General features: G+C 56.7%; 1 protein-coding gene across 1 annotated transcript in view; it reads left to right on the plus strand.

The window, feature by feature from the left end:
• Positions 1 to 5,392: 5,392 nt before the first annotated feature.
• LOC140111548 (hepatocyte growth factor-like protein) overlaps positions 5,393 to 27,356 on the plus strand; it is a gene marked incomplete at its 3' end in the record, with an annotated part of 47,828 nt that continues 25,864 nt past the window's right edge. Inside the window, exons 1-3 of the mRNA XM_072132394.1 lie at positions 5,393 to 5,794; positions 8,687 to 8,814; positions 11,646 to 11,784. Coding sequence (XP_071988495.1) covers positions 8,769 to 8,814; positions 11,646 to 11,784 — 185 coding nt within the window. The remainder of the gene's footprint in view (positions 5,795 to 8,686; positions 8,815 to 11,645; positions 11,785 to 27,356) is intronic.

Genomic DNA, 27,356 nt, shown 5'->3' on the forward strand with positions numbered 1-27,356 from the left:
CAGGTAACTGCACATAGTACACCCCCCCTGCACACTACACAGGTAACTGCTCATAGTACACCCCCCCCCCTGCACACTACACAGGTAACTGCACATAGTACACCCTCCTGCACACTACACAGGTAACTGCACATAGTACCCCCCCCCCTGCACACTACACAGGTAACTGCACATAGTACACCCCCCCCCTGCACACTACACAGGTAACTGCACATAGTACACCCCCCCCCCTGCACACTACACAGGTAACTGCACATAGTACACCCCCCCTGCACACTACACAGGTAACTGCTCATAGTACCCCCCCCCCCCTGCACACTACACAGGTAACTGCACATAGTACACCCCCCCCCCTGCACACTGCACAGGTAACTGCACATAGTACACCCCCCCTGCACACTACACAGGTAACTGCACATAGTACACCCCCCCCCCTGCACACTACACAGGTAACTGCACATAGTACACCCCCCTGCACACTACACAGGTAACTGCACATAGTACACCCCCCCTGCACACTACACAGGTAAACTGCTCATAGTACCCCCCCCCCTGCACACTACACAGGTAACTGCACATAGTACACCCCCCCCCCTGCACACTACACAGGTAACTGCACATAGTACACCCCCCTGCACACTACACAGGTAACTTGCTCATAGTACACCCCCCCCCCCTGCACACTACACAGGTAACTGCACATAGTACACCCCTCCTGCACACTACACAGGTAACTGCACATAGTACACCCCCCTGCACACTACACAGGTACTGCACATAGTACACCCCCCCCCCCTGCACACTACACAGGTAACTGCACATAGTACACCCCCCCCCTGCACACTACACAGGTAACTGCACATAGTACACCCCCCCCTGCACACTACACAGGTAACTGCACATAGTACACCCCCCCCTGCACACTACACAGGTAACTGCACATAGTACACCCCCCCCCCCTGCACACTACACAGGTAACTGCACATAGTACACCCCCCCCCCCCTGCACACTACACAGGTAACTGCACATAGTACACCCCCCCCCCCTGCACACTACACAGGTAACTGCACATAGTACCCCCCCCCCCCCCCTGCACACTACACAGGTAACTGCACATAGTACACCCCCCCCCCTGCGCACTACACAGGTAACTGCACATAGTACACCCCCCCTGCACACTACACAGGTAACTGCTCATAGTACACCCCCCTGCACACTACACAGGTAACTGCACATAGTACACCCCTCCTGCACACTACACAGGTAACTGCACATAGTACACCCCCCCTGCACACTACACAGGTAACTGCACATAGTACACCCCCCACCCTGCACACTACACAGGTAACTGCACATAGTACCCCCCCCCTGCACACTACACAGGTAACTGCACATAGTACACCCCCCCCCCTGCACACTACACAGGTAACTGCACATAGTTAACCCCCCCTGCACACTACACAGGTAACTGCACATAGTACCCCCCCCCCCCTGCACACTACACAGGTAACTGCACATAGTACACCCCTCCTGCACACTACACAGGTAACTGCACATAGTACACCCCCCCCTGCACACTACACAGGTAACTGCACATAGTACACCCCCCCCCCCCCTGCACACTACACAGGTAACTGCACATAGTACCCCCCCCCCCTGCACACTACACAGGTAACTGCACATAGTACCCCCCCCCCCCCTGCACACTACACAGGTAACTGCACATAGTACACCCCCCTGCACACTACACAGGTAACTGCACATAGTACACCCCCCCTGCACACTACACAGGTAACTGCACATAGTACACCCCCCCTGCACACTACACAGGTAACTGCACATAGTACACCCCCCCTGCACACTACACAGGTAACTGCACATAGTACACCCCCCTGCACACTACACAGGTAACTGCACATAGTACCCCCCCCCCCCCCTGCACACTACACAGGTAACTGCACATAGTACACCCCCCCCCTGCGCACTACACAGGTAACTGCACATAGTACACCCCCCCCCTGCACACTACACAGGTAACTGCACATAGTACACCCCTCCTGCACACTACACAGGTAACTGCTCATAGTACCCCCCCCCCTGCACACTACACAGGTAACTGCACATAGTACACCCCCCAGCACACTACACAGGTAACTGCACATAGTACCCCCCCCTGCACACTACACAGGTAACTGCACATAGTACCCCCCCCCTGCACACTACACAGGTAACTGCACATAGTACACCCCCCCCCCTGCACACTACACAGGTAACTGCACATAGTACCCCCCCCCCTGCACACTACACAGGTAACTGCACATAGTACACCCCCCCCCCTGCACACTACACAGGTAACTGCACATAGTACACCCCCCCCTGCACACTACACAGGTAACTGCACATAGTACACCCCCCCCCCTGCACACTACACAGGTAACTGCACATAGTACACCCCCCCCTGCACACTACACAGGTAACTGCACATAGTACCCCCCCCCCCTGCACACTACACAGGTAACTGCTCATAGTACACCCCCCCTGCACACTACACAGGTAACTGCACATAGTACACCCCCCCCCCTGCACACTACACAGGTAACTGCACATAGTACACCCCCCCTGCACACTACACAGGTACTGCTCATAGTACACCCCCCCTGCACACTACACAGGTAACTGCTCATAGTACCCCCCCCCCCTGCACACTACACAGGTAACTGCTCATAGTACACCCCCCCCTGCACACTACACAGGTAACTGCACATAGTACACCCCCCCCCTGCACACTACACAGGTAACTGCACATAGTACACCCCCCTGCACACTACACAGGTAACTGCACATAGTACACCCCCCCCCCTGCACACTACACAGGTAACTGCACATAGTACCCCCCCCCCCTGCACACTACACAGGTAACTGCACATAGTACACCCCCCCTGCACACTACACAGGTAACTGCACATAGTACCCCCCCCCCTGCACACTACACAGGTAACTGCACATAGTACACCCCCCCTGCACACTACACAGGTAACTGCACATAGTACCCCCCCCCTGCACACTACACAGGTAACTGCACATAGTACACCCCCCCCTGCACACTACACAGGTAACTGCACATAGTACACCCCCCCCCTGCACACTACACAGGTAACTGCTCATAGTACCCCCCCCCCTGCACACTACACAGGTAACTGCACATAGTACACCCCCCCCTGCACACTACACAGGTAACTGCACATAGTACACCCCCCCTGCACACTACACAGGTAACTGCACATAGTACACCCCCCCTGCACACTACACAGGTAACTGCACATAGTACACCCCCCCTGCACACTACACAGGTAACTGCACATAGTACCCCCCCCCCCTGCACACTACACAGGTAACTGCTCATAGTACACCCCCCCTGCACACTACACAGGTAACTGCACATAGTACACCCCCCCCCTGCACACTACACAGGTAACTGCACATAGTACACCCCCCCCTGCACACTACACAGGTAACTGCTCATAGTACCCCCCCCCCCCCCTGCACACTACACAGGTAACTGCACATAGTACCCCCCCCCCCTGCACACTACACAGGTAACTGCACATAGTACACCCCCCCTGCACACTACACAGGTAACTGCACATAGTACCCCCCCCCCCTGCACACTACACAGGTAACTGCTCATAGTACCCCCCCCCCCTGCACACTACACAGGTAACTGCACATAGTACACCCCCCCTGCACACTACACAGGTAACTGCACATAGTACCCCCCCCCTGCACACTACACAGGTAACTGCACATAGTACCCCCCCCCCCCTGCACACTACACAGGTAACTGCACATAGTACACCCCCCCTGCACACTACACAGGTAACTGCACATAGTACACCCCCCCTGCACACTACACAGGTAACTGCACATAGTACACCCCCCCCTGCACACTACACAGGTAACTGCTCATAGTACACCCCCCCCCTGCACACTACACAGGTAACTGCACATAGTACACCCCCCCTGCACACTACACAGGTAACTACACATAGTACACCCCCCCCTGCACACTACACAGGTAACTGCTCATAGTACCCCCCCCCTGCACACTACACAGGTAACTGCACATAGTACACCCCCCCTGCACACTACACAGGTAACTGCACATAGTACACCCCCCCCCCTGCACACTACACAGGTAACTGCACATAGTACACCCCCCCCCCCCTGCACACTACACAGGTAACTGCACATAGTACCCCCCCCCCCTGCACACTACACAGGTAACTGCACATAGTACCCCCCCCCCTGCACACTACACAGGTAACTGCACATAGTACCCCCCCCCCCTGCACACTACACAGGTAACTGCACATAGTACACCCCCCCTGCACACTACACAGGTAACTGCACATAGTACACCCCCCTCCTGCACACTACACAGGTAACTGCACATAGTACCCCCCCCCCCTGCACACTACACAGGTAACTGCACATAGTACACCCCCCCTGCACACTACACAGGTAACTGCACATAGTACACCCCCCTCCTGCACACTACACAGGTAACTGCACATAGTACACCCCCCCCCCCCTGCACACTACACAGGTAACTGCACATAGTACCCCCCCCCTGCACACTACACAGGTAACTGCACATAGTACACCCCCCCCCCTGCACACTACACAGGTAACTGCACATAGTACACCCCCCCCCCCTGCACACTACACAGGTAACTGCACATAGTACACCCCCCCCCCTGCACACTACACAGGTAACTGCACATAGTACACCCCCCCTGCACACTACACAGGTAACTGCACATAGTACTCCCCCCAGCACACTACACAGGTAACTGCACATAGTACACCCCCCCTGCACACTACACAGGTAACTGCACATAGTACACCCCCCCCCCCCTGCGCACTACACAGGTAACTGCACATAGTACACCCCCCCCCCCTGCACACTACACAGGTAACTGCACATAGTACACCCCCCCCCTGCACACTACACAGGTAACTGCACATAGTACACCCCCCCTGCACACTACACAGGTAACTGCACATAGTACTCCCCCCAGCACACTACACAGGTAACTGCACATAGTACACCCCCCCTGCACACTACACAGGTAACTGCACATAGTACACCCCCCCCCCCCCCCCTGCGCACTACACAGGTAACTGCTCATAGTACCCCCCCCCCCTGCACACTACACAGGTAACTGCACATAGTACACCCCCCCCTGCACACTACACAGGTAACTGCACATAGTACACCCCCCCTGCACACTGCAGTGAATGGGTCAGTACCTCAGGTGTTTGGCTTGGGCGGCGCTGTGTGTCTGTTCTTGTGGATCTGCAGGTGGGTTAATGATGTAATTGGACTCGTCAGGGTTCGCACACGTTCCACAGCTGAGCCCCCCAGTCCTCCGGATGTCATTGCACTTGGGTGGGACCCCAGGAGACGACATCCGGGCACTGGGGGGTCTCTCATCTGACACGGGGGGCACAAGCTCATTAATAACTATGAGGACGTATTTCACACATCAAATCAACTTGTACATAAGTCCTGAATATGGGCTTGTGCTCCGGAGCGGGGGCTTCCGGGGGCCGCATCTCCGAGCCCCTTCTATTGTCAGGAGTCACATGACTCACAGCTGGAAATTACAGGAAAAAGAGGGAAAACAAGATTTTGGTTGCACCTCCTCCTTCCCTGCTGAGACCCAACAACAACTTCTCCTCCTCATCCTCCCATCCATCCTGTGCAGCCGGACGGAGGCATCTGCTGAGGTACGAGGCTCCTGTGCACCCTGCACCCTGCGTCTGGTAACTGGGGAGGGGGCGCAGGGGGCAGAATGTGTGGGGCTGGGAGTAGAGCTGTGCTGGACCTCCATGTGTGGGCTCCCCTCGTCCCCCAGTGCTGGACCTCCATGTGTGGGCGCCCCTCGTCCCCCAGTGCTGGACCTCCATGTGTGGGCGCCCTTCGTCCCCCGGTGCTGGACCTCCATGTGTGGGCGCCCTTCGTCCCCCAGTGCTGGACCTCCATGTGTGGGCGCCCTTCGTCCCCCGGTGCTGGACCTCCATGTGTGGGCGCCCCTCGTCCCCGGACCTCCATGTGTGGGCTCCCCTCGTCCCCGGACCTCCATGTGTGGCCGCCCCTCGTCCCCGGACCTCCATGTGTGGGCTCCCCTCGTCCCCGGACCTCCATGTGTGGGCTCCCCTCGTCCCCGGACCTCCATGTGTGGGCACCCCTCGTCCCCGGACCTCCATGTGTGGGCGCCCCTCGTCCCTGGACCTCCATGTGTGGGCGCCCCTCGTCCCCAGACCTCCATGTGTGGGCTCCCCACGTCCCCCGACCTCCATGTGTGGGCTCCCCACGTCCCCCGACCTCCATGTGTGGGCGCCCCTCGTCCCCGGACCTCCATGTGTGGGCTCCCCTCGTCCCCGGACCTCCATGTGTGGGCTCCCCACGTCCCCCGGTGCTGGACCTCCATGTGTGGGCGCCCCTCGTCCCCGGACCTCCATGTGTGGGCGCCCCTCGTCCCCGGACCTCCATGTGTGGCCGCCCCTCGTCCCCGGACCTCCATGTGTGGGCTCCCCTCGTCCCCCAGGTGCTGGACCTCCATGTGTGGGCTCCCCTCGTCCCCGGACCTCCATGTGTGGGCGCCCTTTGTCCCCGGACCTCCATGTGTGGGCGCCCCTCGTCCCCGGACCTCCATGTGTGGGCGCCCCTCGTCCCCGGACCTCCATGTGTGGGCGCCCCTCGTCCCCGGACCTCCATGTGTGGGCACCCCTCGTCCCCGGACCTCCATGTGTGGGCGCCCCTCGTCCCCGGACCTCCATGTGTGGGCGCCCCTCGTCCCCGGACCTCCATGTGTGGGCGCCCCTCGTCCCCGGACCTCCATGTGTGGGCGCCCCTCGTCCCCGGACCTCCATGTGTGGGCGCCCCTCGTCCCCGGACCTCCATGTGTGGGCGCCCCTCGTCCCCGGACCTCCATGTGTGGGCGCCCCTCGTCCCCGGACCTCCATGTGTGGGCTCCCCTCGTCCCCGGACCACCATGTGTGGGCTCCCCTCGTCCCCCGGTGCTGGACCTCCATGTGTGGGCGCCCCTCGTCCCCGGAGCTCCATGTGTGGGCGCCCCTCTTCCCCGGAGCTCCATGTGTGGGCGCCCCTCGTCCCCGGAGCTCCATGTGTGGGCTCCCCTCGTCCCCGGAGCTCCATGTGTGGGCTCCCCTCGTCCCCGGAGCTCCATGTGTGGGCGCCCCTCGTCCCCGGACCTCCATGTGTGGGCGCCCCTCGTCCCCGGACCTCCATGTGTGGGCTCCCCTCGTCCTCCAGTGCTGGACCTCCATGTGTGGGCGCCCCTCGTCCCCAGACCTCCATGTGTGGGCGCCCCTCGTCCCCGGACCTCCATGTGTGGGCGCCCCTCGTCCCTGGACCTCCATGTGTGGGCGCCCCTCGTCCCCGGACCTCCATGTGTGGGCTCCCCACGTCCCCCGACCTCCATGTGTGGGCTCCCCACGTCCCCCGACCTCCATGTGTGGGCGCCCCTCGTCCCCGGACCTCCATGTGTGGGCTCCCCACGTCCCCCGACCTCCATGTGTGGGCGCCCCTCGTCCCCGGACCTCCATGTGTGGGCGCCCCTCGTCCCGGGACCTCCATGTGTGGGCGCCCCTCGTCCCTGGACCTCCATGTGTGGGCGCCCCTCGTCCCCGGATCTCCATGTGTGGGCTCCCCTCGTCCCCGGATCTCCATGTGTGGGCTCCCCTCGTCCCTGGACCTCCATGTGTGGGCGCCCCTCGTCCCCGGATCTCCATGTGTGGGCTCCCCTCGTCCCCGGATCTCCATGTGTGGGCTCCCCTCGTCCCCGGATCTCCATGTGTGGGCGCCCCTCGTCCCCCGGTGCTGGACCTCCATGTGTGGGCTCCCCTCGTCCCCCGGTGCTGGACCTCCATGTGTGGGTGCCCCTCGTCCCCGGACCTCCATGTGTGGGCTCCCCTCGTCCCCCGGTGCTGGACCTCCATGTGTGGGCGCCCCTCGTCCCCGGACCTCCATGTGTGGGCGCCCCTCGTCCCCGGACCTCCATGTGTGGGCTCCCCTCGTCCCCCGGTGCTGGACCTCCATGTGTGGGCGCCCCTCGTCCCCGGACCTCCATGTGTGGGCGCCCCTCGTCCCCAGACCTCCATGTGTGGGCGCCCCTCGTCCCCAGACCTCCATGTGTGGGCTCCCCTCGTCCCCGGACCTCCATGTGTGGGCGCCCCTCGTCCCCAGACCTCCATGTGTGGGCTCCCCTCGTCCCCCGGTGCTGGACCTCCATGTGTGGGCGCCCCTCGTCCCCGGACCTCCATGTGTGGGCGCCCCTCGTCCCCGGACCTCCATGTGTGGGCGCCCCTCGTCCCCGGACCTCCATGTGTGGGCGCCCCTCGTCCCCGGACCTCCATGTGTGGGCGCCCCTCGTCCCCGGACCTCCATGTGTGGGCGTCTGTCACTGCCTTTGCACGTGGAGGTCGTCCAGGATGTGCCCGGAATCGGTCTGTGGACACTGCAGGGTCAGCGTCTGCCCTCCACCCACATCCTGGGGGACTACAAGGCTCAGCATGCACGGCCTGCTCTCTGTGTGACCATTGACCTGCGTTCTGTGTGTTTCTTTATTTCCGGTCATCCGGTTAATGTGTCATCAGGACAAATATTTGTGAAGAGGAGGCAGGGGAGCCGAGCGTCGCCTGTCCAGCGCAAGGATCCGAGGCCAACAAAGCGCCTACCATGATGCTGGGACTGTCCACCCTTCTGCTGTGTGCACTGGCTGCAGGTAAGTGACTGGCGGTGCCGCTCCACACACCGGATCCCAATATATTCACGGCTTCAGTTATTTTTGCTTGTAATGAAAAAACACAAAAGAGAAAGAAAAAAATCAAATCATTTTACACAAAACTCACAAAACTGGGTGAAAGTTCTGCCCCTCGGCCTCCAGGACTGGGAACAAGCGCGTCCGGGACCAGCAATGAGGCTCTGCTGCTCCACCAACTGCTCCGGGTCCCTGAGATGTGACGGCGCCTTCTCCGAGCGGCCGAGATCTCTCCACGGGTTCTGTGGGGTCAGGTCCGGACATCACACGTCTCCAGACATTCTCTAGGGCTCATTGAAGTGTGTTGTGGGTTATTGTCCTGCTGGAAGACCCCTGACCCCTGAGGGAGCCCGCCCCCCCGACCTCTGAGGGAGCCCCCCCCCCGACCTCTGAGGGAGCCCCCCCGACCTCTGAGGGAGCCCCCCCCCCGACCTCTGAGGGAGCCCCCCCCCGACCTCTGAGGGAGCCCCCCCCCCGACCTCAGACCTCTGAGGGAGCCCCCCCCCGACCTCTGAGGGAGCCCCCCCCCCGACCTCTGAGGGAGCCCCCCCCCCCGACCTCTGAGGGAGCCCCCCCCCCGACCTCTGAGGGAGCCCCCCCCCCGACCTCTGCGGGAGCCCCCCCCCGACCTCTGCGGGAGCCCCCCCCCCGACCTCTGCGGGAGCCCCCCCCCCGACCTCTGCGGGATCCCCCCCCCGACCTCTGCGGGAGCCCCCCCCCCCGACCTCTGCGGGAGCCCCCCCCCCCCGACCTCTGCGGGAGCCCCCCCCCCCGACCTCTGCGGGAGCCCCCCCCCCGACCTCTGAGGGAGCCCCCCCCCCCCGCCGTGTCTGACTGTAGGGGCCCTCCGCCGCGTGCCTGACTGTAGGGGCCCTCCGCCGCGTGCCTGACTGTAGGGGCCCTCCGCCGCGTGTCTGACTGTAGGGGCCCTCCGCCGCGTGTCTGACTGTAGGGGCCCTCCGCCGCGTGTCTGACTGTAGGGGCCCTCCGCCGCGTGTCTGACTGTAGGGGCCCTCCGCCGCGTGTCTGACTGTAGGGGCCCTCCGCCGCGTGTCTGACTGTAGGGGCCCTCCGCCGCGTGTCTGACTGTAGGGCCCTCCGCCGCGTGTCTGACTGTAGGGGCCCTCCGCCGCGTGTCTGACTGTAGGGGCCCTCCGCCGCGTGTCTGACTGTAGGGGCCCTCCGCCGCGTGTCTGACTGTAGGGGCCCTCCGCCGCGTGTCTGACTGTAGGGGCCCTCCGCCGCGTGTCTGACTGTAGGGGCCCTCCGCCGTGTCCTGTATCCTGTAAACTCCATGTTGATGCATTTTCCCTCTGACCAGAGGGGCTTTACACTTCTTCATCTAGGGAGGGGCCACAGTGCCAGGGGCTTTACACTTCTTCATCTAGGGAGGAGCCACAGTGCCAGGGGCTTTACACTTCTTCATCTAGGGAGGAGCCACAGTGCCAGGGGCTTTACACTTCTTCATCTAGGGAGGAGCCACAGTGCCGGGGGCTTTACACTTCTTCATCTAGGGAGGAGCCACAGTGCCGGGGGCTTTACACTTCTTCATCTAGGGAGGGGCCACAGTGCCAGGGGCTTTACACTTCTTCATCTAGGGAGGAGCCACAGTGCCAGGGGCTTTACACTTCTTCATCTAGGGAGGAGCCACAGTGCCGGGGGCTTTACACTTCTTCATCTAGGGAGGAGCCACAGTGCCGGGGGCTTTACACTTCTTCATCTAGGGAGGGGCCACAGTGCCAGGGGCTTTACACTTCTTCATCTAGGGAGGAGCCACAGCGCCAGGGGCTTTACACTTCTTCATCTAGGGAGGTGCCACAGCGCCAGGGGCTTTACACTTCTTCATCTAGGGAGGAGCCACAGTGCCGGGGGCTTTACACTTCTTCATCTAGGGAGGAGCCACAGTGCCGGGGGCTTTACACTTCTTCATCTAGGGAGGAGCCACAGTGCCGGGGGCTTTACACTTCTTCATCTAGGGAGGGGCCACAGTGCCAGGGGCTTTACACTTCTTCATCTAGGGAGGGGCCACAGTGCCAGGGGCTTTACACTTCTTCATCTAGGGAGGGGCCACAGTGCCAGGGGCTTTACACTTCTTCATCTAGGGAGGGGCCACAGTGCCAGGGGCTTTACACTTCTTCATCTAGGGAGGGGCCACAGCGCCAGGGGCTTTACACTTCTTCATCTAGGGAGGAGCCACAGTGCCGGGGGCTTTACACTTCTTCATCTAGGGAGGAGCCACAGTGCCGGGGGCTTTACACTTCTTCATCTAGGGAGGAGCCACAGTGCCGGGGGCTTTACACTTCTTCATCTAGGGAGGAGCCACAGTGCCGGGGGCTTTACACTTCTTCATCTAGGGAGGAGCCACAGTGCCGGGGGCTTTACACTTCTTCATCTAGGGAGGGGCCACAGTGCCGGGGGCTTTACACTTCTTCATCTAGGGAGGAGCCACAGTGCCGGGGGCTTTACACTTCTTCATCTAGGGAGGGGCCACAGTGCCGGGGGCTTTACACTTCTTCATCTAGGGAGGGGCCACAGTGCCGGGGGCTTTACACTTGCGACGCAAAGCGGATATCGTCGGGAAACCTGACAAAAATGCGCACTGCGGACCCTTGGTAAATGAGCCCCACGATTGGCTGCTGCTCAGGTGATTACTATGACTCGGTGACTCGGGGGGTTGAATATATATGCAGGGCACACGCTGTAGACATTGGGGGTCCCGCATGTTGGTGACTTGGGGGCGGGGGGGGGGCCTGGGTGAATATATATTACTAATGATCCCGTGTCTGTGCCCTCAGCCCAGCGCAGCCCCCTCAATGATTACCAGAGATCCAAGGCCACCGAGCTCATCCACCTGTACGAGGGGAACCTCAAGGAGGAGATCAAGGAGGACGTCCATGTCTGCGCCAAGAAGTGCTCCGACCTCCTGGACTGCAGGTGGCGCTCTACAGGGTGCAGAATATGGGGGGTGGAGAGGAGTGCGACCTCTATGTTATCTTCACGTAGTAAGGAGAGGATCACACACAGAGTCTATAGACACAATAGAACAGAATAGTGAGTGCAGCTCTGAAGTATAATACAGGATTTAACTCAGGATCAGTACAGGATAAGTAATGTCATGTATGTACACAGTGACTGCACCAGCAGCAGAATAGTGAGTGCAGCTCTGGGGTATAATACAGGATGTAACTCAGGATCAGTACAGGATAAGTAATGTCATGTATGTACACAGTGACTGCACCAGCAGCAGAATAGTGAGTGCAGCTCTGGAGTATAATACAGGATGTAACTCAGGATCAGTACAGGATAAGTAATGTCATGTATGTACACAGTGACTGCACCAGCAGCAGAATAGTGAGTGCAGCTCTGGAGTATAATACAGGATGTAACTCAGGATCAGTACAGGATAAGTAATGTCATGTATGTACACAGTGACTGCACCAGCAGCAGAATAGTGAGTGCAGCTCTGCAGTATAATACAGGATGTAACTCAGGATCAGTACAGGATAAGTAATGTCATGTATGTACACAGTGACTGCACCAGCAGCAGAATAGTGAGTGCAGCTCTGGGGTATAATACAGGATGTAACTCAGGATCAGTACAGGATAAGTAATGTCATGTCTGTACACAGTGACTGCACCAGCAGCAGAATAGTGAGTGCAGCTCTGGAGTATAATACAGGATGTAACTCAGGATCAGTACAGGATAAGTAATGTGATGTATGTACACAGTGACTGCACCAGCAGCAGAATAGTGAGTGCAGCTCTGCAGTATAATACAGGATGTAACTCAGGATCAGTACAGGATAAGTAATGTCATGTATGTACACAGTGACTGCACCAGCAGCAGAATAGTGAGTGCAGCTCTGGGGTATAATACAGGATGTAACTCAGGATCAGTACAGGATAAGTAATGTGATGTATGTACACAGTGACTGCACCAGCAGCAGAATAGTGAGTGCAGCTCTGGAGTATAATACAGGATGTAACTCAGGATCAGTACAGGATAAGTAATGTCATGTATGTACACAGTGACTGCACCAGCAGCAGAATAGTGAGTGCAGCTCTGGGGTATAATACAGGATGTAACTCAGGATCAGTACAGGATAAGTAATGTCATGTATGTACACAGTGACTGCACCAGCAGCAGAATAGTGAGTGCAGCTCTGGGGTATAATACAGGATGTAACTCAGGATCAGTACAGGATAAGTAATGTCATGTATGTACAGTGACTGCACCAGCAGCAGAATAGTGAGTGCAGCTCTGGGGTATAATACAGGATGTAACTCAGGATCAGTACAGGATAAGTAATGTCATGTATGTACACAGTGACTGCACCAGCAGCAGATAGTGAGTGCAGCTCTGGGGTATCTCGTCAGCTCGTTATCTCTGTCTGTTGCTGTGAGAGGCTGTGTGCTGCTGCTGCTCCTGAGCTCCAGGGAAAACCACCTCCACCTGGGGCCTGCTCTCTCCTCTCCCAGGGAGGGAGTGGGTTTCCAGGCATGAGCCAGGGCAGCAAGTCCCAGGCTCCTGCTTCCCGGTCTAGGCCGGCGGGAGGCAGGGGTAGCCAGGAACCGGCCAGCGCTGCGGAAGCCTTGGGGGTAAGAAGATCTGCAAGGAACAGCAGCAATGCTGCTCCAAGTACCCCCAGGCCAGCTAAGGCTTCAAAAAGCACCAAAACCCCAGGAAAGCTGGATACCTCGGGAAAGCTGGGTACCAAGGAAAAGCTGGATACTGCGGGAAAGCTGAGTGCTCAGGGAGGTGAGGCTGACCTCAGTGAAGAGGGCTGGGGAATGCTGAGGACCCGGGAGTCTATTTCCAGCTATGCCTCCCGGGCTCTGGGCCACCTCTCTGAGTACGAAGAAGCCAGCAAGACGGTGAGGAGACTGCGGGAGGAGCTCAGGTGCGCCCATGCCAGGGCAAGCTCTGCCCCAAAGAGGAAGAAGGAACAGATTCTGGCAGAGATATCCAGGCTCCAGACTGACATCCAGGCCTTGGAGGAGAGGAAGGCGTATCTGCTAGAGAGGAGCGGTCCATTCAAGGAAAAGATCCTTAATGATGAGAGATTCCGGGAGATGGAGGAGGAGAAGCAGAGGCGGCTGATGGGGCTTCAGCCAGAGAGTCAGACGGAGGAGGAAAGTCCGGTACCGTACAGTGGGCCCCCTGCAGGACAAGCGGCCTTGTCATCTGGCTGCGGTTCTGCCGGCCCGGGTGAGGATAGTGACAGCCACCAGGGAGGGGCGCTGATGGAGGAGATCCGACGGCTCGAGTCCCCTGTGCACCTCCAGGACTTTACTTTTGGAGACGATCTGCCGGAGGATGCGCCGGGGGGCAGCAAACCGCGAAAGAAGAAGACCAAATCCGTGGAAGTGGTGAGTCTAGTCTACAGCCCCCTCCCCGTAAAACCCGAGTCGGCCGCAGGGCCAGCTCACTGTGCGAGCCCCGTTACCCAGCCCAGCACAGGTCCTGCAGTGGACTCAGTGCCAGGGAACGGGGAGATTACAGGTGTGACATCTGATGTGGCGATGGGCTCCGTCTCTGTTTGTGGTAACAGTGGGGGAGCAGGGGAGACATCGGCCACAAGGCCGGACAGTAAGGGCGGCTCGGCAGTGGCGATACCATCGAAATCCAGTGCTGTGGTGCGTCCCCCAGTGGGAGGGGGGGATAGCCCGGCACTGGTGGCAGCTTCCGGTGCCTCGGCGCCTCTTCATGCTGTTGCCGCTGATCACTTGGTTATGGGGCGGCGGCAGCGTGGAGGGGTTGCTGAGGCTGAGGGCTCCGGACCTCCCAAACCTTAAGTCCTGTTTTGCGTAGGCGTTGGAGATAATCTGCAGAGAAGTGCTGAGGAAGGTGGGGATCAGCGGCGCCTCACACCGGCCAAAGATCAGCGGCGACTCTTACCTTCCCCTAAGAAAAGTAAAATAACATCTGCTACCGATGATGCGGAGGGCACAAGTGTGACACAAGTCGGGGTCCCCTCTGGGCGATGCTCTGCGGGGGGACCCCCGTCCCTTGTGCCTGAAGATGCGGAGGTGGTCATGTCCCCTAATGTTGTTGCTGGTCCAGCCAGTGTGAGTGGAGTCAGTAATGTTGTGGTGGATAATGTGAATGGTGTGAGTGGTGGAGAATCTTTTCCAGCTTTGGGGGTGAGTGATGGAGTGACTGGTGGTGTGAGTGGCGCGGCTGAGGTGGGTAGTGTTAATGTGGTGGGTGCAGGGGTTGGTCCGGTTGCTCCCCCAGTGGTGGCCCCTATTAAGAGCTATGCCAGTGTCGCTGCTGGGGGACGTAGGGTTCCATCATCCTCGTCTCTGGGCTCTGGGGACGGCTTTTTGCAACGGCGCCTCCTGCAGGCCTTACAGAAGGGTGAAAGGACGATCAATGTAGCGGGGCAGGAGGTTGATTTGTCGTTTTGGATAGAGAGGAACGGCCTGTCTGCCTTCCGAGAGCAAAGAGGCAGGGAGACATCATGGTCGCTCCCGACAACCGGGCCGGGTGCTAACCGTAGGAATGTGGTCCGTCTTCGGTGGCGTGGCAGTGATGTGTGTCCCCCTCGGGCACGGGTAGTTGAGCTGCTGCTGAAGATGGACTTCAAGGCGGCTGACATCTTTGCCTTGATCCATCCCTATGGTACATCTGAGTTTGATATCAGCTTTGTTCGGCCGGAGGGGCTTGAGCTCTTCTGGTCCAACTATGAGCTGAGATACAACGAGCCCGAGTGGCGGGACTTTGCTGTGCAAGCAGTGTCCCGCCAGAGCGAACTCAAGAAAGTGACCGTTCTTACCCGTAACGAATCACTATCTTGCTTTGACATCATGACCTGGATGAATCGTTATGGAGAGGTACTGGGAGTACCAGAGAAAAATCGAGACGAGTTTGGTATCTGGTCAGGGGCCTGGACCTTCATGGTGAAGTTGAGGCGTTCAGGTAACTCAGTCGCCCACATCCCTTCATCAGCCTTCCTGGGGAGGGATCGGATCCTGATCTTCTACCGGGGGCAGCCTAAGCTGTGTCACAGGTGCGGTGACCCCACACATTTCAGCGCAAACTGCACCGTGCAGAAGTGTGCGTTGTGTGGGGGTGTCGGCCATCTCGCTGCATCCTGTACGGGACAGATTAGGTGTAACCTGTGTGGTGATCTCGGTCACCCATACAGTCGTTGTCCTCTTTCCTTCGCTAATGCGGGCTCAACCTCAGCGGATGAAAGCCATGAGGCTGAATCTGCTGGGGAGGGGACTAGCAGAGGTGGAGGAATGGAGGGGCCAGGGAAGAAAGACAGGAAAAAGACGCCTGCCCAGCTAAGGCGTCTAGAGAAGCGTCAACAGGAGAGAGAGCGGGGGGAGTCTCGGGCTGCTGGGACAACCTCTGGCGCTGTCCTGGAGACCACACCTGTCGCTGAGGCCCCAGGGGATGATGTGCTGTATGAGGAGGTCAGGAGGATCGAGAGAGAGGAAGGTGCCACGTCCTCAGACTCCTCCCATTATGAGAGTATGGACGAGGATAATAGGGCGTGGCTAGAGGAAAAGCGTAAGCGTGGCGCCAAAAAGAAGAAAAAGGGTAAAAAGAAGGGAGGTGTAAGATCTTCTCCCTCCCTGACTAAGGTACCCAAGGAAGGTGCAACCGACCCCCCGCTGGTCGAACTTTCAAATCGATTCCTGGCCCTGGATGGAGCCTCTCCTGCCGATGGAGGGGCTGAGGGTGAAGGGCCAGAGGTGGCGGAGCCTGCAGGGGGTGCCGAGTCTCCCCCTGGGGAGTCAGGGTCCTCAGGAGGGGAGACTGGCCCAGAGTCTGGAGACGAGGATGAGGGGGCAGGTCCTGGATCTGCCCCTCAAGCATCAGAGGTGCGGGAGATGGACACCACAATATGTCTAAAAAGGGGGTGTTCGTTTCCCGAGGGTGGTGGTAAGATGGGTAAAAAGAAAGCCGTCCAACTCAATCACTCATGATGGCGGCACCAACTCCGTTGACGCTGGCGTCCATTAATGTCGCCAGCATTAAGTCTGATGCGGCTAGATTTGCGGCCTTTGATTTTCTCGGCCGCGTTGAAGCCGACATTTTATTTTTGCAGGAGACCAGGCTGCCAGATTTGGCGGCCGTGTTTAAAGCTAAGAGGGAATGGAGAAACGGGCCTTCCTATTGGTCTCTTGCGGCCGAGCCGTATAGCGGAGTGGCGGTCCTTTTTACCGCACCGGTAGAATGCCGACGAGTTATTGAGTTGGAAATGGGGAGGTGCCTGATCCTGGATGTCCTCATGAAGGGACAAGAACTTCGCCTAATTAACATCTATGGTCCCCAGTCCAAGTGGGACAGGAAGTGTCTCTTTATGAGGATCAAGCCCTACCTTTTTACAAGTCGGCAGGTGGTCTTTGGAGGGGACTTCAATGCTGTCACGAGGTCCCAGGATAGGGGAGGTTCCAGAGACAAGCTGACTTATGATAGCGTCGCTCTTAATAGCATAGCTAGTGAGGCTCGCCTGGTGGATGTCCACATCCGGCACACCCCAGGCCACGCGGGGTTCACCTATTGTAGGGGTAGCTGCAGGTCTAGAATAGACAGGTTTTATGTAAAGGAGGAAGCCATTTCTTCACCAGTGTCCGTTGTTGAGGTGGAGTTCTCCGACCACTGTCTAATTTTGTTTTCTCTGAATGTTACAGAGACCCCCCGGATGGGAAGAGGCTACTGGAAGATCAATTCGTCTCTCCTGGAAGAAGCAGAGATAAGACAATCCTTTGAGGACTTTCTTCAGAGCCAGGTACCTTTGCTGGGCCTTTGTAGCAGTAAGTCAGAGTGGTGGGAGATGCTCAAGAAAAGGGTGGCGAGATTCTTCCGCCAGCTCTCGAGCCTCAGGAGCCTGGACAGGTACCGCCTGTATCAGGGCCTGAGGAGGAAACTCGAGCATCTCGTCTCGACTGGAGGTAGTCGTGAGGACATCTCCAGAGTGAAATCCTTGCTGAAGAGGTGTCAGTACGATAGACACGGGAAATACCGCTCGCCCGACCCTTACAGAAACTGCAAGATGTCAGTGAATGGTAAAGTTGTCACAGGACTGGTTGACAGTACGGGGTCCCTGAAAAGGTCCAGATCAGGGATTCTGGAGGTCGTCAGATCCTTCTACTCGCACCTCTTGGGCAGGAAGGATCTAGATCGGGATGCGATGTCGGCTTTCCTGGCTGAAACTGTCCCTGAGCCAGGAGTAGACCCCTCTCTTGATGTTTTGACAGAGAGGATCAGGGAAGAGGAAGTCAGCCTGGCGATTGAAGGGCTCGCCCTCAAGAAATCGCCAGGTCCGGATGGCTTAACATCCGAGTTTTATAAGACCTTTAAGGACGCCTTGGTTCCCCTCTTGACTGAGGTATTCAATGAGTGTCTTTCCTCGGGCGCTCTGCCGAAGTCAATGAGGAGGTCAGCCCTGATCATCCTGTCAAAGGGTAAGGACCGATCTCGTATTGAGAACTGGCGTCCCATAGCGCTTCTCAATACGGACAGAAAGGTTTTGGCAAAGGTGCTGTTTAATCGGCTGGTGCAGTTTGCACCCCGGCTCCTTTCGGGGACCCAGCACTGCTCTGTTCCAGGCCGCAGTACATTTAGTGCTGTGCTTTGTGTTCGGGAGGCAGTGGAGCAGGGCAGGGCTGGTAACTGGAAGGGGTACTTGCTGTCCCTGGATCAGGCAAAAGCATTTGATCGGGTTAACCACGAGTACCTCTGGTCTGTCCTTCTGAGGTATGGCCTGCCGGGGGAGTTTGTCAATTGGCTTAAGGTTTTGTACGCAGGGGCAGAGAGTTTCCCGCTTGTGAACGGTTGGATTGGCCGCTCTTTTGAGGTCGGGTCTGGTGTTCGCCAGGGTTGTCCTCTGAGCCCACTTTTATACGTGTTCGCGATTGACCCATTCCTTAGGAGGGTTGATCGTGGGCCGTTGGTGGGAGTCGGGATGGATCGGGCAGCACCGGAAGCCACTCTAAGGGTGGTAGCGTATGCTGATGATGTCACCCTTTTCGTGTCCTCGGGAGGGGAGGCGCAATGGGTGATGTCAGAGGTTGACCGCTACTCAGAGGCTTCTGGGTCCAAGATCAACCAGGATAAGTGTGAGAGTCTCTGGCTGGGAGAGGGGGATCCAGGCTTTGATCTCCCGGACACTCTTCCAGGGCCCCAGGACTCCGCCAAAGTTCTCGGCATCGAATTTGGCCAGGGGGATTACCCCATGCAAAACTGGGACGGCAGGCTTAAGATCGCCGCTCAGAGGGTGGACCAGTGGAAGGGTGGGTCTTTGACCCTCAGAGAAAGGGTTAATCTGATCAAAACTTACCTGCTCCCGTTGCTGATTTATCTGGGCAGTGTGTGCATGTTGCCAGAACCCCTCTGGACTCGGGTCTACAGTCTGTTCTTCCAGCTGTTATGGGGGAATAGGCTGAACCTAATCAAGAGGGAGGTTACTTACCGCACGAGGAGACAAGGAGGGTTGTGTATGGTCAACCCTGTGGTGTTCCTAGTGAATACCTTTCTTAAGATCAATGTTGCAAACCTCTGGAAAGAGAGGGCTCCTCCGTGGGTATACTCCTGCAGGGGATGGGCTCCTCCGTGGGTATACTCCTGCAGGGGATGGGCTCCTCCGTGGGTATACTCCTGCAGGGGATGGGCTCCTCCGTGGGTATACTCCTGCAGGGGATGGGCTCCTCCGTGGGTATACTCCTGTAGGGGATGGGCTCCTCCGTGGGTATACTCCTGTAGGGGATGGGCTCCTCCGTGGGTATACTCCTGCAGGGGATGGGCTCCTCCGTGGGTATACTCCTGCAGGGGATGGGCTCCTCCGTGGGTATACTCCTGCAGGGGATGGGCTCCCCCGTGGGTATACTCCTGCAGGGGATGGGCTCCTCCGTGGGTATACTCCTGTAGGGGATGGGCTCCTCCGTGGGTATACTCCTGCAGGGGATGGGCTCCTCCGTGGGTATACTCCTGCAGGGGATGGGCTCCTCCGTGGGTATACTCCTGCAGGGGATGGGCTCCTCCGTGGGTATACTCCTGCAGGGGATGGGCTCCTCCGTGGGTATACTCCTGCAGGGGATGGGCTCCTCCGTGGGTATACTCCTGCAGGGGATGGGCTCCCCCGTGGGTATACTCCTGCAGGGGATGGGCTCCTCCGTGGGTATACTCCTGTAGGGGATGGGCTCCTCCGTGGGTATACTCCTGCAGGGGATGGGCTCCTCCGTGGGTATACTCCTGCAGGGGATGGGCTCCTCCGTGGGTATACTCCTGCAGGGGATGGGCTCCTCCGTGGGTATACTCCTGCAGGGGATGGGCTCCTCCGTGGGTATACTCCTGTAGGGGATGGGCTCCTCCGTGGGTATACTCCTGTAGGGGATGGGCTCCTCCGTGGGTATACTCCTGCAGGGGATGGGCTCCTCCGTGGGTATACTCCTGTAGGGGATGGGCTCCTCCGTGGGTATACTCCTGCAGGGGATGGGCTCCTCCGTGGGTATACTCCTGTAGGGGATGGTTTCGGCCTTTCTTCCAGGAATGGGAGACAGGAGGGCGAGTGAAGGATCTCCGTACACCGCATGGGCATCTTCCGGCTTACGCTACCCCGGTTCTGAAGGTGATTCGCCGGTGGGGTCTGGGAATGTGGGAGATCAGGACCATGTCGAGGAAAGTCCTTGACAAGAGGGTTCTGTTGACCCATTTCCAGAAGCCTCTGGCCCTCAGGGATTGCCCAAGTCGGGATCTGGGGGTGGGTTTGAGTCTATTGAATTCCATCAGGATCCCCTTGAAGTTTTGGGATGTGACTTGGCGCTGCTTCCATGGAAAGCTGTGTGTGAGGGACAATCTGAAGTGTAGGAGCTCTGAGGAAAGGGGTTGTCCCCGGGAGGAGTGCGGTGGCCTGCTGGAGAGCATGGACCACTTCCTGCTTCATTGTCCTTTTAACACAGAGGTGTACAACCGGGTGGGCGCTTCCATCCATTGGCCCGGGTTGGCCGGTCTCTCCTATGCGGAGTGGGCCTATGGAGCATTCAGAGGCCTGGGTGGCCGGGACCGCTGCACGTTATTCCTAGTTAGCCTAGTGGTCAGGTACCACACGTGGAACGCACGGTGTTTAGTATCGACACAGCGTAAAATCCTCCCGGTGGATGAGGTGGTTAGGAACATTCTGGGTGACCTGGTGAAGGTGCGCTCTCTGGAGTATGAGAGGCTGGGCACGGGGAGGGCCTCTCTCCTTAGTGCCCCTTAGTCTGTCCTCTCCCTCCTGGTGAAGGTGCGCTCTCTGGAGTATGAGAGGCTGGGCACGGGGAGGACCTCTCTCCTTAGTGTCCCTTAGTCTGTCTTCTCCTCCTGGTGAAGGTGCGCTCTCTGGAGTATGAGAGGCTGGGCACGGGGAGGACCTCTCTCCTTAGTGTCCCTTAGTCTGTCCTCTCCCTCCTGGTGATGGTGCGCTCTCTGGAGTATGAGAGGCTGGGCACAGGGAGGGCCTCTCTCCTTAGTGTCCCTAAGTCTGTCCTCTCCCTCCTGGTGAAGGTGCGCTCTCTGGAGTATGAGAGGCTGGGCACGGGGAGGACCTCTCTCCTTAGTCTGTCCTCTCCCTCCTGGTGAAGGTGCGCTCTCTGGAGTATGAGAGGCTGGGCACGGGGAGGGCCTCTCTCCTTAGTGTCCCTTAGTCTGTCCTCTCCCTCCTGGTGAAGGTGCGCTCTCTGGAGTATGAGAGGCTGGGCACGGGGAGGGCCTCTCTCCTTAGTGTCCCTTAGTCTGTCCTCTCCCTCCTGGTGAAGGTGCGCTCTCTGGAGTATGAGAGGCTGGGCACGGGGAGGGCCTCTCTCCTTTGGAGGGGGTTCTCCTTTAGTGTCCCTTAGTCTGTCATCTCCTCTCCTGGTGTTGGGCTGATGCTGCACTGTAGATTTTTGTTTTGTGTTCTGAGCATGTAGTGATGTTGGGCTTGCAGGCGCCGAACCTGGGCTTTATGTGGTTTGTATTTATGTTGTTGAGATTTTATTTGTATTCTGTTTTCTTTATGTTGTGTTGTAAATACTGTATATATTGTATATATTGTATATAGTGGGGTTTGGGACATAGTGTTAGGTTGGGAGGGGGGTGATGGTGGTGGGATTTATGAACTGACCTTGGACTCTATGACCCTGGGCACTGGTCTGGACTACTTAACGCAAACTTTGGACGTTAGACCAGTGTCTGGGGGGAGGGGAGGGTGCGGGCGAGGGATTTAGTTTAGTGTAGTGTTGTGTGTATTATGTATTATATATTTAAAAAAAAAAAAAAAAATGGGTGTGGGATGTGATCTGTGTGGGGTGGTTTTTTATTAGAGGGTGCGGGGTGGGTTTATGTATATTTATAGTCATTTATGTTTTATTTGTGGGTGTGGCTTGTCTTTGTTTATTGGTTTGGTTTAGGTTGTGATAATCGGTTGGGTGGGGGTTGTGGTATTTGGTGTTCATTCATTTCGGTGTATTTTAAGTTATTGTTTTCACTAGGTGTGAATGTGGCTGGACCAGCAGGTAATATATTGTATATATTGTATATTAAGTTTTGTTTGTATTGTTATGTTTTTTACTTTTATATAAAATAAAAGATCTACAGGATGTAACTCAGGATCAGTACAGGATCAGTAATGTCATGTATGTACACAGTGACTGCACCAGCAGCAGAATAGTGAGTGCAGCTCTGGAGTATAATACAGGATGTAACTCAGGATCAGTACAGGATAAGTAATGTGATGTATGTACACAGTGACTGCACCAGCAGCAGAATAGTGAGTGCAGCTCTGGGGTATAATACAGGATGTAACTCAGGATCAGTACAGGAGAAGTAATGTCATGTATGTACACAGTGACTGCACCAGCAGCAGAATAGTGAGTGCAGCTCTGGAGTATAATACAGGATGTAACTCAGGATCAGTACAGGATAAGTAATGTGATGTATGTACACAGTGACTGCACCAGCAGCAGAATAGTGAGTGCAGCTCTGGGGTATAATACAGGATGTAACTCAGGATCAGTACAGGATAAGTAATGTCATGTATGTACACAGTGACTGCACCAGCAGCAGAATAGTGAGTGCAGCTCTGGGGTATAATACAGGATGTAACTCAGGATCAGTACAGGATAAGTAATGTCATGTATGTACACAGTGACTGCACCAGCAGCAGAATAGTGCGTGCAGCTCTGGGGTATAATACAGGATGTAACTCAGGATCAGTACAGGATAAGTAATGTCATGTATGTACACAGTGACTGCACCAGCAGCAGAATAGTGAGTGCAGCTCTGGAGTATAATACAGGATGTAACTCAGGATCAGTACAGGATAAGTAATGTGATGTATGTACACAGTGACTGCACCAGCAGCAGAATAGTGAGTGCAGCTCTGGGGTATAATACAGGATGTAACTCAGGATCAGTACAGGATAAGTAATGTCATGTATGTACACAGTGACTGCACCAGCAGCAGAATAGTGAGTGCAGCTCTGGGGTATAATACAGGATGTAACTCAGGATCAGTACAGGATAAGTAATGTCATGTATGTACACAGTGACTGCACCAGCAGCAGAATAGTGAGTGCAGCTCTGGTGTATAATACAGGATGTAACTCAGGATCAGTACAGGATAAGTAATGTCATGTATGTACACAGTGACTGCACCAGCAGCAGAATAGTGCGTGCAGCTCTGGGGTATAATACAGGATGTAACTCAGGATCAGTACAGGATAAGTAATGTCATGTATGTACACAGTGACTGCACCAGCAGCAGAATAGTGAGTGCAGCTCTGGAGTATAATACAGGATGTAACTCAGGATCAGTACAGGATAAGTAATGTCATGTATGTACACAGTGACTGCACCAGCAGCAGAATAGTGAGTGCAGCTCTGGGGTATAATACAGGATGTAACTCAGGATCAGTACAGGATAAGTAATGTCATGTCTGTACACAGTGACTGCACCAGCAGCAGAATAGTGAGTGCAGCTCTGGAGTATAATACAGGATGTAACTCAGGATCAGTACAGGATAAGTAATGTCATGTATGTACACAGTGACTGCACCAGCAGCAGAATAGTGAGTGCAGCTCTGGGGTATAATACAGGATGTAACTCAGGATCAGTACAGGATAAGTAATGTCATGTATGTACACAGTGACTGCACCAGCAGCAGAATAGTGAGTGCAGCTCTGGGGTATAATACAGGATGTAACTCAGGATCAGTACAGGATAAGTAATGTCATGTCTGTACACAGTGACTGCACCAGCAGCAGAATAGTGAGTGCAGCTCTGGAGTATAATACAGGATGTAACTCAGGATCAGTACAGGATAAGTAATGTGATGTATGTACACAGTGACTGCACCAGCAGCAGAATAGTGAGTGCAGCTCTGGGGTATAATACAGGATGTAACTCAGGATCAGTACAGGATAAGTAATGTCATGTATGTACACAGTGACTGCACCAGCAGCAGAATAGTGAGTGCAGCTCTGGGGTATAATACAGGATGTAACTCAGGATCAGTACAGGATAAGTAATGTCATGTATGTACACAGTGACTGCACCAGCAGCAGAATAGTGAGTGCAGCTCTGGGGTATAATACAGGATGTAACTCAGGATCAGTACAGGATAAGTAATGTCATGTATGTACACAGTGACTGCACCAGCAGCAGAATAGTGAGTGCAGCTCTGGGGTATAATACAGGATGTAACTCAGGATCAGTACAGGATAAGTAATGTCATGTATGCACACAGTGACTGCACCAGCAGCAGAATAGTGCGTGCAATCTCATTCTGCTGTGTGCTACTGAAGGGTGTGGTTGTGTGCTGCTGAGCTCCTGCACCACCTGGAGCAATCTCTATCCACCCAGGCCTGCTCTCTCCTCCCCAGGGAGGGAGTGGGTTCTGTGGGATGAATCCTGCAGGAAAATCCCAGGCTTCTGCCTCCCGGACCAGGCCGGCGGGGGGCAGGAGAAACCAGTTACCGGCCAAAGCGGAAGGGGTGAGAAGATCTGCCCGGAGCCAAGGACGCAGCGATGTGACCTCGGCTGCCACCCCCAAGACCCAGGGAAGCCGCAAGGTCTCCGGAACACAGAAGATCAAGGCAAGTGACATCAGCCTGAGTGCTCCTCCTGGAAAGCTGGATGTGTGTGCGGGAAAGCTGGGTGGTTCAGCTGGAAAGCTGGGTGCTCACGGAGGTGTGCAAAAAGCATGGGGTGATCTTAAGGCCCGGGAGTCTGCTTCCATCTATGGCTCCCGGATTGCTGAGCACCTCCGTGAGTACGAGGAAGCTGGAAAAGCGCTGAGGAGGCTCCAGGAGGAGATACGGGAGACCTTGGCCCTAGCGGGGGTGGCCACTAAGAAGAAAAAGTCTGATCTTCTTACCACCATAGACAGACTAAAAGCCGAGGTCACCGCTCTGCAGGAGAAGCGACATCTAATCCGCGAGCACAGCGGTCCGTTCCGTGAAAAGTTGGAAAACGACGCCCGGTTTGATGACATGCGCCAGGAGCAGTTGAGAAAGCAGAAGGGGCTTGAGATCCAGACGGATGATGGCGATGATGAGGAGGATGAGGAAGACCTGCCGTGTCCGTCTGGTGGCCTGCACCAACACCAGCAGGCCTCGCACGACAGGCTGCCTGCAGAGCAAGCGCCATTACCATCAGGCTGCGGCTCTGCCAACCTGGAGGAGGAAAGTGATGACAGCGGCCAGGGGGGGGCGCTAATGGCTCAGATCCGTCAGCTTGAGTCCCCAGTTCACCTCCAGAACTTTTCCTTTGGTGATGATATCCCGAGTGACGACCAAAAGAGGAAGAAGACGAGACCCAAGAAGACCAAGGCGTCTCAGGAGGTGAATCTGGTGTTTCGTCCCCTCCCTGTTTCCTCCGGGCGGGCAGCAGTGCCAGCCTGTCGTGTAGGCCCCGTTACCCAGCCCAGCACGAATCCTGCAGTGGACTCGGTGCCAGGGTGCGGGGAGAGTGCAAAGCCACGTTCCATCATGGCGCAGAGCACCAGCCTTGTTTGTAGTAGCAAGGATGGTGCAGGGAAGGCATCGGCCGAAAGGCCGGACAGTGAGGGCGATCCAGCAGGTCCTGGTACTGTGCGCTGCCCCCCAGTGGGAGGGGGGGGTGGCCCGGTGCCAGGGACGGTGGCTCCTGTGGCCCCTAGCTCTGTGGCTGCATCTAGCTCCGGTGAGCAGCGGCAGTGTGATGGGGCTGCTGGGGCTTGTGGTGCGGCGCCTCCCAAGCATCCCGAGCAGCCTGCAGAGAAAGGCGCAGGAAAAGTGTTGTTTTGCATTGGATCATCAGACCCTGGAGAGGGCACAAAAAGACTGTCCGGAGTCTGCAAGGGCAAGTGGCCTCTTGCATCCAGCGAGCAGCAGAGCAGAAATATTAAAAAAACTACTGGACAACAAGGGGTTAATGCCAATGAGGCAGAGGGCACCTTTAAGATTGGGGTTGGAGCTGCCTCTTCTCAGGCTGTATCAGCTATGGAGGTGGCTCTACCCCCAGTGCCCAGTGACGCCGAGGCAACCCCAGGTCCTCCTGGCCCAGCTGGTGTGAGTGATGCAAGGAAGCGAGGCAGTAATGCACATAGTGTGGTGAATGTGGGAGTGGTGAATGTGGGAGTGGTGAATGGTGCTGAGGGGGGTGATCCTGTTGTGCGTGCTGGACCTTCTGCACCCCCAGTGGTGGCCGCTCCTATAAGGAGCTATGCGAGTGTCACCGCTGGGGCAAGTGGGGTTAACTCCTTGTCTCCTGACTCTGGGAATAGCGTTTTGCAAAGGCGTCTTCTGGAGGCTCTCAGGAGAGGGGAAAAGTCAATCACTGTAGAGGGGAGAGATGTTGATCTGTCCTTCTGGACAGACAGGCATGGCCTGGCAGCCTTCCAAGAGAAAAGGGGGGGAGAGACTGTATGGTCTTTACCCACAACTGGGCCCGGAGCTGCCCGTAGGAATGTGGTTCGTCTTCGCTGGAGGGGCAGTGACGCATGCCCCCCCAGGTCAAGGGTGGTGGAGCTCCTCCTGAAGATGAACTTCAGGGCTAGTGACATCTTTGCCCTGATACATCCTTATGGTACTCCGGAGTTCGATGTCAGCTTTGTTCGGCCGGAGGGCTTAGAGCTCTTCTGGTCGAATTATGAGCTGGCAAAGAACGAGCCTGGCTGGCGAGACTTTGCTGTGCAAGCAGTGTCTCGCCAAAACACAGTCAAGAAGGTGACCGTTTTGACCCGTAACGAGTCACTTTCTTGCGTGGACATCATGACTTGGCTCAGTCGTTATGGTGAGGTTGTACAGGTACCTCAGAAAAACCGCGATGAATTTGGCATTTGGTCTGGAGCCTGGACCTTCATGATGAAGTTGAAGTGTTCAGGCGGCACAGTCGCCCACATTCCCTCTTCAGCCTTTCTTGGGCGGGACAGAATCCTGATTTTCTACCAGGGGCAGCCGAAGGTCTGTCACAGGTGCGGTGACCCCACACACTTTAGCGCCAGCTGCCAAGTGCAGAAGTGCGCTTTGTGTGGTGGGCTAGGTCATCTCG

This window comes from Engystomops pustulosus, unplaced genomic scaffold (genome assembly GCF_040894005.1).
Source record: "Engystomops pustulosus unplaced genomic scaffold, aEngPut4.maternal MAT_SCAFFOLD_491, whole genome shotgun sequence".
NCBI classification, from domain to species: Eukaryota; Metazoa; Chordata; class Amphibia; order Anura; family Leptodactylidae; genus Engystomops; species Engystomops pustulosus.